Below are 12003 nucleotides of genomic sequence, written 5' to 3'. Positions count from 1 at the left end.
ATTAAGAGGGTGTGTGTGTGTGTTTGTGCGCGATTGGGCAGAGGGGGAAGTGCAAGTACTCTGGGTTGAGTTTCCTTGACCATTCATAATTACATATACACAGAGAGACTAGACTTTTGGACTTGTTCCAGGCAGGGGGTTCTTTGCTTGACTAGCCTGACATCAAAGGCTGTTTTATCCCCTGCCTTTGCATGACGTCAAATCCCCTCAAGTACCACCACTTCTGGACCCATTGCCCATGTTTAAGGAAAGGGATTTTCCTACACAGAAGTATTAGGGATTGGCAGAAAATGCAACTCTTTCCATCCCAATTTCTCTCTCTTGTGTCAGGCTCAGCACAGAGAAAGCATGCACATGTGGAAAACAAAGGACTTACAATTTCTACAAAAAGGACATCTTTCTCTGAACATTCGGTAAAATACCAGATGGCATTTGTGTGTGTGTGTGTGTGTGTGTGTGTGTGTGTGTGTGTGTTGGTAGCTTCAAATACAAAGTGACCAAAAACAATTTTTTCAGCATTTAAGCTGTCACTTGTCCCTTTTCTGTTTTACCAACCGCAGGTTAAGCTGCAGTATCCGCACTGAGACATAAACCTGCTTTATGGACATGAAATGGGTCAAGTTAAAATACCATGTCCCGCTTCTGTACTACAATCCCAGTTACAAAAATGTTGGGATGTAAATAAAACAATGCAATCCATTTGAGCCTCTTTTTGTCTTCCTATTGTTTCAGGTTGCAATGTTTTTGTTCTTTTTGTGACTCTCTCTCTTACAGTTATATACAGTGTTGGGAGTAATGAGATACAAAGTCATGCGTTACTGTAAACACATTACATTTTTTCGGCAGTAACTGCATTACAGTTACAAATATGTCATTACTTGTGTTACAAAGGTTCTTCGGTTATCTGCGCACCAAACAAACATGCACTGAAAAAGACGAGAGTGCGACGGTAAAGTGGAAACTGCATGCAGGACAGACAGAAGCCGCATTATGCCGCTAACACAACTTCGCCTCTTTGCGAGCATCTGCACCAGCATGCTAACGCTAAGCTAGCCAAGAACCCAGAGTAATGTTCAAGCTGAGTGAATGCTGACCCCAGACCATCAGACAGCCTGATCTTCAACAGGTAACAAAAGCAGTGATGAGCAGTGATGTTTCTAACGCAGACTCACTGTGGCGATCGCTTAAAGTCTTTTTGTGCTGGTTTTAATCTTTGCTTTGTGTTCGTACTTAAAAACTAAAAGAAAAAATCGTATGCGTGTGGTCTTTAGTGTGGGACTGCAGCCTGTAAGTTTATATTGTTAAATGCTAATTATGAGACAGTTGGTTTCAGGTCAATTTATGGAGTAACAAGAAAGTAATATAGTGAGTAGTGTAACAAATGACTTCTCTGGCAAGTAATTAAGTAATGTGCTGCATTCTTTTTAAGAAACGTGAGTAATGTAATCCATTACTTTTCTTGAGTAATGATCCCAACAATGGCTCCAAAGAGCTCTTAAAAACACCTGGAATTGTTCTTCTTGTGTTTTGTGACTCCCTGTTCTTACTTCCTCTGAAACATGTGAGTGCTGAGACATAAAGAGTGATCATATAGCTTTCATAAAACAAAGAACATTTTTCCCTTGACCTGAGCACGATTGACGGGCGGGACCAGAGAGGCTTTGTAGCACCTGGCATGCTCCATCATTTATCTTCTAAATGAAACCTTTCTATCACATACAGCATGATAGCACACATATTACACGAGCAAGACTTCACACAGCCAGCCAGGCCAGGCGCTCGCAAAGCCGACAGCAGCTGTTGAGAGAAGGCATCCTGGGAATGTGACAACAGTGAAAACACAAGTGGCACAAGTGCTGTCTTCAAATAATATACATAGAGTAAGGCTCCCCGGTGCCTGCACGCCTGCACACACACAAACACGCATACACACACACACACACACACACAGGTCTGCCTTTGGTCATACAGGTTAATAAACATTTGTTTCTGTATTAAGTGTGAAAGCCTACTGGCAAGAATCCCTTGCTCCATTAAAACTTCAATCAAAGATTATTTCAACGAGACATATTCTCTTCTCAGTTTGGCTTCACCTCTGAGTCCAAATAACACTAATATTGGTTTTCTGATTGATCCGATTTCTGGGGGAACTGCTAAATACACTGGTTTATGTAACAGAAGAGATGTTCACTTTTATGACACAATCCAGACTAATAAAGTGAATATACGGCACAGCAAATCTACCAGACTCTCTTCTAAGGGTGCAAACCTCTCTTTTAAAACACACTTATTAAATCACAATGAACAGGAACGTACCCTTTTTTTTTTGCGAAGACGAAAGCAGTTCATATCCTCAGATCATACTCCAAATCCTGAACATTACAGCCATGAAATCAAAACTCCAGCAGCCCTCAGAGTGTCTGCAGAGCTGGCTGAGCCAGCATACAGTATCCTACCACATCCTGTCTTTCCACTCACACATGCACAAACACTCATACTCTGCTGCTCCCTTGACTGAGGGGAAAAGCAGTTGAAATCAGTCTTTGAAAGAGACGGTTATGCTAATTTAGCTTTACTGGATTAGGAGGGAAATAGTGTCTCCTTTCTATGCGCCTGGAAACTTTGCCCTCATATGAGGAAGGAGAAGAGAAAAAAAGGACTGTGTGTGTGTGTTGGCCTCTGCACATGTGTGTAGGTGGGTGTTCCAAAGTGGGACGGGGGCAGCTGTTGCTGCCCAGAAAACACTCATGTGGCTGCTGTCTCAGCAGCAACACTGTCACAGTGGACGTAAAAGAAGAAGAATTTAAAGAGGTCAAAGAGCTCAAAACACTCTCACTGTTTTACCCACACACAATTAAACCCACAAACGCATACTGTATATGCACTGTAAATGCATGATTGACACACAACACAGTCACTCATGTGAATGTCTGGACTCAGCTGTCACTAGAAATAGAAGGTTAGGGCTCATTGTCTGTTCCAGTTCGGTGAGTCAGATGGAAAAGCAAGGTTGAGAGAAAGGAGGGCAGACAGCGATGGAGAGAATACCAACGGAGACTTGGTGACCCAGAGACACGGTAAAACAACAAATATCATGGGCCGGAGACAAGCAAGAGGATGGCGCGTGCGCATGTGCGTGTGCGTGTGTGATGCCTTACCTCAACTATCTCTGTGCAGGCATGAGACACGAGGTGCTGCTTGTGGGGATCTATGACAGCCACCTGGACCAAAGCATTGGGCTTCCTGTCTCTGCCTGAGGCCACCAGATCATTACAGGCTACACAGAGGAAGACAGGGAGGAAGGGAGAGCCGACAGGGAGCATAGAGGATGGAGAGAAACAGGAGACGAGAGGATAGAAGGGAGGAGAAGGGGATGAAAGATGAGAGGGGAAGATTTTCCTTTAGGATATAAAGTCAAGTGGCACAAATCACATGACAGTGGGTCAAAACATGACATTAGACTGCAGAGAATAACGGCAATACAAGGCAATGATAATATAATATAAATAAACTATACTGTATTAAAATAAAAATAGCATACCAGCAACAAACTATACAAGAAGAGAGGAGAAAAAAGCCAAGGTAGCTTTATAAACATATATTAAAATTCATATGTGAAAGTGCAAAACAACATCACAAAACAACCAAGAACCTACACGTGCTGCATGTTAGGGCTAATTAATTGGGTTTTGGCTTCCAGTGATTCTAAAAACACACACATTACTTAGATTAAACAAATATGTCACATTGGTTATGATAAAGATAACATGATATTTGAAAGCTCAATGTGTTATCATGTTTTTTCATGATGAATTCAATAAATTTCCAAAATACTCTTAAATATGTGTTTTTAAAGACCTTAACCAAGAAGTCTTACTTTATGCCTTGAGATCTCAATCCCCCAAAACAATATAAGTTCAGAGAATAAAATGAAGTGTACTGTATGATCAGTGTTTTTCAGTCCTGACCTGACCATTTTCAGAAGAAAGTTTTTTGTTTGTTAAGCTACTTAACACTCACCTATGAGAAAGGACATCTGACTCAAGGAAAGAACCAGTGTTGTGTCTACAGATAAAAGACGACTTTTAAATTATATCTTTAATCTTTAGCAGCGTGTTACAAAAACACTTTGTACCCATTTCTTTAGTTGAATCTACAAAAGATAAATTGACATCAATAAATTGTATTTTTGCACCAACAAGGTGAGTCACAAAGATCTATTAGCTGAAAATTGGGCATATCTTGGCATGCTGTGCAGTGTGTCCTAAAATAATTTGAAGAAACTGGACAAGTAGAGGATAAAAGAAGAAGTGGCAGGTCTAAAAAAAACCCTGAAAACTATATATATAGCAGATGTCTTTCAGTCATCTGAAATGCATGTCCTTAAGACATAGGAAAATAAATCCAGCAAAGACCTGACACAGGACCTGAAAGATTCATTAGGCCCTTCAGGAGATCCGTCTACCGTTCACTGAAGACTCATCAAAAATGCTGTCAGTAGAAGGCTGTCTGTCAAAAAGCCATTCTTAAGGAAGGGAAGCAGGGAGAAAAGCCTGAAGTGTGTCAAATCACAAGATCAAGAATGAAAATCAGTGGAAACAGGTCTTATGGAGTGATGAATCCAAATTTTAAATTTTAAATAGCAAGTCGTCAATAAGTATGAAGGAGGTCAGGAGAGCGGTGTCGTTAGCCACATGCAAACCAGAGTGGAGCCTCTGTTAGGATTTAGGGCTGCATTTCAGCCAGTGGTGTTGGGGATCTTGTCAAAATCAATTAAATTATGAACACAGAAAAGTTCTGTCACGTTTTGATCTAACATGCAAAAGAAAAACACAACAGTCATGGATTGGCCTCCCCAGAGTCCGGCTACACACAGCCAACATCAGAAGGAGAGCTTTGAATGTCCTTCAAGAAGACTGGAGAGTTATTCCTGACGAAACAAGAAAGTTTTCCTAAGAGTTCAGGCTGTGTTGAAGAATAAAGGTGGTCATACCAAACAGAAGAAGAATTTTCAGGTATCTGTACTTTGCTTGAGTAGTTATTTTTTGGGAACTTTTTACTTTTACTTTAAAAAGAACTACTTTTTTTATTTTCCTTTTTTTATCTTCCTTTTTTTCTCTGCTAGTGTTCCCCGTACCTGATGTAAGCTGGGAACATTTATTAGAATTAAACTTTATTATTATTTTATTATTACATAAATATTAGACAAGGCTCAGTTTTAGAAATGTCTTTCAAAGGCTACATTTTGGTTTCTGTACTTTGAGTACATTTCACAGCCTGTACTTTTACTTTCACTTGAGTAAAATAATTGAATCAGTATCTGTACTTCTACTTAAGTACAGAATGTCAGTACTTTTGCCACCTCTGCCCATTTTCCTTGCAGAATATAAAGAAATGAGGGTTGGTTCAGGACTTTTGCACAGCACTGTACTAAAATTGCTGCCTCAGCAGTCAATTAAAATGGCAGCAAGGCAAGTCAAACTCCCCTCCGGCAGTGAGATATCAGCTTTATGATGGCTTTCATTTCTGGCATCAAAAGCAGCCCGTCACTCAGCACTCATTTCTTTCAAGGACAGGAAGAATTTTTATCTCACGATTTCTCTACAGCAAATCAGGTTGAATGAATGGTTATGAACAGAAACTCTCACTAACATACTATGAGATGCACTGAGAACACTCGCTGATGCCAGCGATGATCACAACTAAAATGATAAACACGAATCCACTAAGACAACCTTGTGATCTCCTTGGTAGAGTCAGATGTACAGCAGTGAAGTCAAACAGCAACAAAGCTTCTTGGTTTTTCCTGAATATTTCAAAGCATGTTATGTGAGGTCTCGAGATGGGAGAATGCTAACGTCTGCTGTTATAGTTTTTCAGCACATTGAACAAAAAAGCACAGAGGATTTGACTCTAATGTTCACAGCTGCTTCACATGAAAGCTCTACAAAACCATCCAGCTCGATACGGAGTAAATTACACCATATGGCTCTGAAATTATGTATTAATTAGCATTCGTATGCACTCAAGAACAGTAATGACAAAAGTTTGTAAAGAAACCTCCCTGGATGAGATCCAAAAGCTGCATTTTATCTGTGCAGCACAATTCTGGCATGCAATGAGTGGTCACCTTACATCAGTGTGCAAAAGAACAAAACAAGCAAAACCAAGAAAAAAATAAAAACCTAAGACCTATGGACAATATGATTCAGTGGGCGAAACTTTATGAAAACGGCATATATCGTGCCCTTTCCTGCGGACCAAGTGCTTCCCTGTATGCCTTTGCATCTATAACGCATTTTCAGGAGCTTTTCTGTGGTTTCGGACATTGATCCATTGCAATGTTTACCTCCGAGTGCCTCCAATATGGCCGCGCATGCAGGTTACCGCCCAGAACGTGACGTAGGTGAAAAACCCTCTATAATGTTTAGGCCAGTGTTTCCCAACCTTTTGGAGCCACGGCCAGAGATGGGCAGTAACGCGTTACTGTAATCTGATTACTTTTTTCAAGTAACGAGTAATGTAAGGGATTACTATTGCAAAAACGGTAATTAGATTACCGTTACTTTCACGTAGGGGGCGCTGCGTTACTGCGTTACTAAAACCGTGATTTTTTGAGAGAACGTCTCATGACAGTGACGTGGCGAGTGCGACGTTCGTGACAACAGCTGTGTGCAGATCATCATAATATATCGAAAAGGGACAGAGTGTAGCATGCAGTGTTTAAAGCGTGGAAGTACTGACCTTATTTTGAGTTTGATTCCATAAAAAGTGACAAAAACATTAGTGTCCGTTGTGCGTGGGAAGAAAACTTTTTACAGCGAAAAAAACCCCTAAACTTCCCAGCAAGCACCGAGTGTACTACAACGTAATGTGAAATTCACAGAGAAACTCGCGGATTCTTCCACTGACCGCTGCACCAGGGTAAACCTCTGCCTACCCCAGTCCTGCTTTACAGGTGAAAATAGAGCAACAGGACCGCTGAGTCTTTGATTTTATTTATTTTCTGCTGTGTTTTACTTGCATCTATTTGAAAGAGTGAGTGTAAACACACAAAAAATTTTATTTTATGTGCTGGAATGTGCAGAAAATAGGTTTAAATGTTAAACAAATTTCTTCCAGTCAGAGAATGTTGCATATAATTAAGTTTTTGCTTGATGCATAAAGTTAAAAGATTTAAAGTTTAAAGTTTTAAAAAGAGACGTTTCCATTTGATTACATTTTGTATGATGGATTATGCAGAAAAAGTAGAATTGGGCTGAAAGATCTATCGCTTTATCACCTATTCAGGTTGTAAATCGTGTTTTTAAAAAGTAACTAAGTAATTAATTACTTTTGAAAATAAGTAATCAGTAAAGTAACGGGATTACTTTTGGGGGGAAGTAATCAGTAATTAGTAACTGATTACTTTTTTCAAGTAACTTGACCAACACTGGCCACGGCACATATTTCACATTAGAAAAATCACATGGCACACCACCAAACTAGGGTCTTCATCTGGGTCGGAATTTTCTGCAGGACACATTGACTACTTTTTCTTTTCAAATATTTAGCTATAACGCCCGCCCTGTCTCACTCACAGCATGTAATTTTTTCTTCGTCTTCTTCTGTTTTACTGGCTGTTGGCGACCCATTTAATTAGAGCAGGTAGGTGTACTGCCCTCTAGTGGAAGAGAATGTAAGTGTTCTGCCCGGTTCTCACACCGCTTTCAGAGTACTAATCGCTTTGATTTTAAGTGGGCCGGAACAGTAAAACATGATAAATTTGTAAATTTGGAGAAAGAAGTTCTGGTAGTTCAAAATATACAGTTTTTGTTAATTTACAAATAACGTCCACTTTTTTCTCCTATTTTTTAAACAGAAATTTCTATAGCAGATAAAAAAACGGGAACTTTTCTGTCATTTATTTGTTTATCTGTTACTTTATTATTTTGTTGTACCATAAATAGCAATTGGGCTGCGCTGTTTATCAAAAGGAAAGCCATAAAACCTATGACGATAGGTTTAAAAGTTGGAAAACCTCCATGTACTCACATTCACATTTTCCAAGGTGGGATGGGAATCTTTGCCGATTCTGCCCCCCAAGCCTGAAGTTTTACACCCCTAGTTTAGATGTACTTCTAACATAGTGAAGTGTTAGAGGAGGTGTGAGTGGAAAATGATGATTAAGTGTTTTTGTGTGTGTAACTGGTATTTTTATGCTGTAAAACACCTTCTAATATATTACAGGAGTGCATATAGTAAACCTCAATTTATAAAGACAAATTTACAGACACTGTGATCACCACCTACTGAAAACAAATTCAAAACCAGGCATTTTCCAACAGCACCGGAGAGGCAATGGTGCTGTCAAGGTGACTGTCGCTGGCATTTTAAAGAACAGCATAAAAAAAGAGACAGCTTTTAATGAGCATTTGTCACAAACTCGTCTGCAAGAAAGCAGGGAAAGAAAGAAAAGAATGCTTTCACCATAAAAAATGTAAGCTTTTTTATGGTGAATGTAAGCTTTGTGATCTGCGCCTTTACTATTCCTTTTCAACCTATCTTGATCAAATAAAGCAGAGAAATATTTTCTTCAAGGTCGACTATGAGCGTAAAATTTTAAAAGCGCTTCAGTTAAAGGGAGGGTTTGTACGTTAATTCACAAAACATAGTGACAGCGTGAAATTCTGTCATGTTTCACAGAGAACTATTATAAAAGAAAACCTGCACCCAGTTCTCAGTTAACATTTAACATCTATACAGTAAAAAACAATATACTGACAAAAATGTGCATTTCATACATTATACAACAGTCACCCTAACAGTTGGTGAATTTAACCATAATACATGATGAGAGGCCAGAAATCACACAATAGTTAGATTTATGAAGAAAACTTGCCTCTTATTTGAAATTATATATGTGTAGCAAACAGTAAACATTAAAGTACATGTTGGTGTGTCGGGATTGTTCGCCGTAGATTTACCTGTTTAAACTATGACACCTCTGAGAGGCCTTACCGGCCTGCCTGCTACAAAGCTAAACTGTCATAGTTTAAATGATCAGAAATAAAAGTCATGTTGTTTGGACTTCCATACTACTGGCAACCTCTGGCCTTTAAAGATGGAGACTCCCCTCTGTAAAGAACCTGGGAATGATCTTTGATGGTACTTTTACCTTTATGAACAAGTAAAACAAACTTTTTTTTAGTTTTGGATACTTGTGAAGGTCAAGCTGTTTCTTTCTTTGAAGATTCTGAAAAGGTTATTCATGCCTTCATGTCGCTTCATTGCGCCCGTTTTAACAGTCTTTATTTAGATGTCAGGCTGTTGTTGCTTGGTTGACTGCAGTTGGTCCAAAAATGCAGTTACCCAACTTAACTGGCATATGGAAGCCGGCCCACGTATCACCTATATTGACTTCCTTACACTGGATTCCAGTCAGGCTTAAGATTGATATTAAGATTTTATTGCATGGGCTTGTACTTCCTTACCTCTCTGATGTTTTAAGTTTCCACATTCCCACTTCATCCTAGTTGTCCCGAGGTCCAGATTAAAACAAAGAGGACTTAAGAGCTTAACAGTACTGTTATTAAATTATAGCGCCACCTGTCCTTCCATTTTTAATTCACTGGCCTTTAATTTGGACCAGCTGCAATCTATAATCAGTCTGTTTTAAAGTAACGCATTACTGCAATCACATTACATTTTTCAGTAATGCAGTAATATAACAAAAAAATACTAAATTCTACAATTAAACTGCAGTTACAATTATGTACTTCTGTTACAAAGGTTCTTCAGTTGTCTGCACACCAGGTGGATAGAAAAAAATAAATAAAATTAAATAAACATGCTTTTTTCTTCCCTCATACCACAATCAGCTAATTTCAGTTCGTGTGTGGGTGGGTGGGTGTGAGGCAAAATGGCGAAGCGGTCTACAGTGAAGATATAAACATTATTTTTATTTTTATTTTCAAAAAGGATGAGAGCATGATGGTAAAGTGCAGCAAGAGCCTGAACTTCAACAGGTAACTGTTCATGCAAAAGTAGAATTACTGTGCCAGTTACTTTTTAGTCTCTTTGGGCTGGTTCTCTACTCTGTGTTGTCGAGTTTCTGTTAACTTGTAAAAACTGAGGTTTATACAGCAAACTGGTAGGCTAATTATGATACTGCATTTCACGTCATTTTACAGAGTAACAGGAAAGTAACATATCAAGTGGTGTAATGAATTACTTTCTCTGGTTAAGTGATGAAGAAAAGTAATGAGCAATGTGCAAAACATTACTGTTTTTGAGTAAGAAAACAAGCATTTGTCAAAGAATGGGTCATTCTAAACAGCTCACCGAACTCTAGCATGGCACTGTAATAGGATGCCACTGTTGCAACAATTCAGTTTGTGAAATTTCCTCATCTGCAGTTATTACTCCTGTACTTGGTATTATTGCAAATATTTTCTTACAGAAACAACAGCTGCTCAGCCACAAAGTGTTCAGACCATGTAAAGTTGCAGAGCTGTGTCGGTGAGTGCAAAGTTTCAAACCTTCTCTAGAGTTAACATCAGCATAAAAACCGTGTGCTGGGAGCTTCACAGGTGTAACTGAATTAAAACAAACTGAATTACCAAGAAAAAAAAAAATGTCTGTGTTTAACTGGGTTGATACAAACACTATAATTTTTTAAAAATATCTAAATTCTGTAGTAACTAAGTATGGAATACAGTACTTTAAAAAGCCTCAGCTGCACTTGTGGATATGGGATTCAAAGTTAAAGCTCGTACATTACTTAAGCAACTCGTTCTGTAAAACTTACTCACCTAAAGTGAATGATTCAAACACAACAAACTACCTCACACAATGTGAAAAAACTATTCTATATAGTTTGATTAAGGAGCTCAAATACCTGATTTATTATATAGAGGAACAATATTTATGATGACAATGTTGTTTGTTGTTTTGCACAGTACTTTTGTATACGCTTATTTGTTGTTTGCATTTTAAAATTGTTGATCAAAGAAAGGGAATCTGCTATATCAGAAGGAATAAACTCTTAAACCATCACTCATCATGCTGTGGTTCTTCCAAAAGAGATCCACGAGTGGTAAAATCAAAGAAATGGATGTACACCGGAATCTCACACAGCCACAGAAAGAAGGAATAGACACATGAATAATTGAGGAAATCCCGACTTTTAGCTCTTGATAACAACAAAAAAAAATTACAATAGGTTAAGTAAAACATATTTTGGCCTGAATAAACATTCAGCAAAACAACATCAAGACCCCAAAATATTTTTAAATGTAAATGAGTGCTTTTCAAAAGAGTCAAATGTACTGCATTGTATATTGCTCTGGATCCAGAGTCTGACGAGACTGTGTGAGAGGTACTGATAAAAATAGCCATCTGTTACATTCAAACCCTGTGACATCAATTCTGAAATTGACTTTTGATTCCATTAGACTAAATCACATTTACTAATTCCTCCACTTCTCCAGGGTATGTCTCATCACGAGACTCACTTAAGGGTATTCAAAGTACAGCATTTCATTCTGTGATATTACAGTTAAAAGTTTCTTGCTGAAACCATAAACAACCCCGTCTCCTTTTTCTTTAGATGAAGCATTCTGTTTGCATTTTGCTATAGAGCTGCTAAATTAGTCTGTGAGTAGGGGGCTGTGCCACAGCAGGGGACCATAGAGTGAATTATGAAAGGAAATAACTCAGTTTACAGTAAATGGACAACATGCAGCCATTACAAGGCTACAGATATAAAAGCAGCAGAAACAAGAAACATCCTTGTTTACCAGACTTCAGTTAGAGCATTGCATGCTCGTGGATTTTTGGATGTACTGTATTCTGTGTTAATAGTGTTTTGAAATTGTCTAATAATTTAAAAATAGTATCATAAACTAAATAGACTGGCGCCTTTAAAATGTTTTTCTACTCTACCTGAGCACTCAAAACACTTTATGCCTCATCCAACCATTCGTACCCATTGCCCAAGTTAATGTGGTATTAGTATACTAA

The 12003-nt window shown here is 38.5% G+C and overlaps 1 protein-coding gene across 3 annotated transcripts in view; it reads right to left on the bottom strand.

The window, feature by feature from the left end:
* inpp4b (inositol polyphosphate-4-phosphatase type II B) overlaps positions 1-12003 on the bottom strand; it is a 179712-nt gene that overhangs the window by 148166 nt on the left and 19543 nt on the right. For 2 of the 3 annotated variants that reach the window (XM_039613418.1, XM_039613420.1), the window contains exon 3: positions 3159-3277. In XM_039613418.1, coding sequence (XP_039469352.1) covers positions 3159-3277 — 119 coding nt within the window. Of the gene's footprint in view, positions 1-2316; positions 2485-3158; positions 3278-12003 lie in introns of those variants that run through there. The other variant, XM_039613421.1, reaches the window with a different exon arrangement.

The sequence above is a fragment of the Oreochromis aureus genome, linkage group 6, assembly GCF_013358895.1.
Source record: "Oreochromis aureus strain Israel breed Guangdong linkage group 6, ZZ_aureus, whole genome shotgun sequence".
Lineage (NCBI taxonomy): Eukaryota > Metazoa > Chordata > Actinopteri > Cichliformes > Cichlidae > Oreochromis > Oreochromis aureus.
Note: the sequence above shows the minus strand (reverse complement) of the source record. Positions and strands in the feature narration are given on the sequence as shown.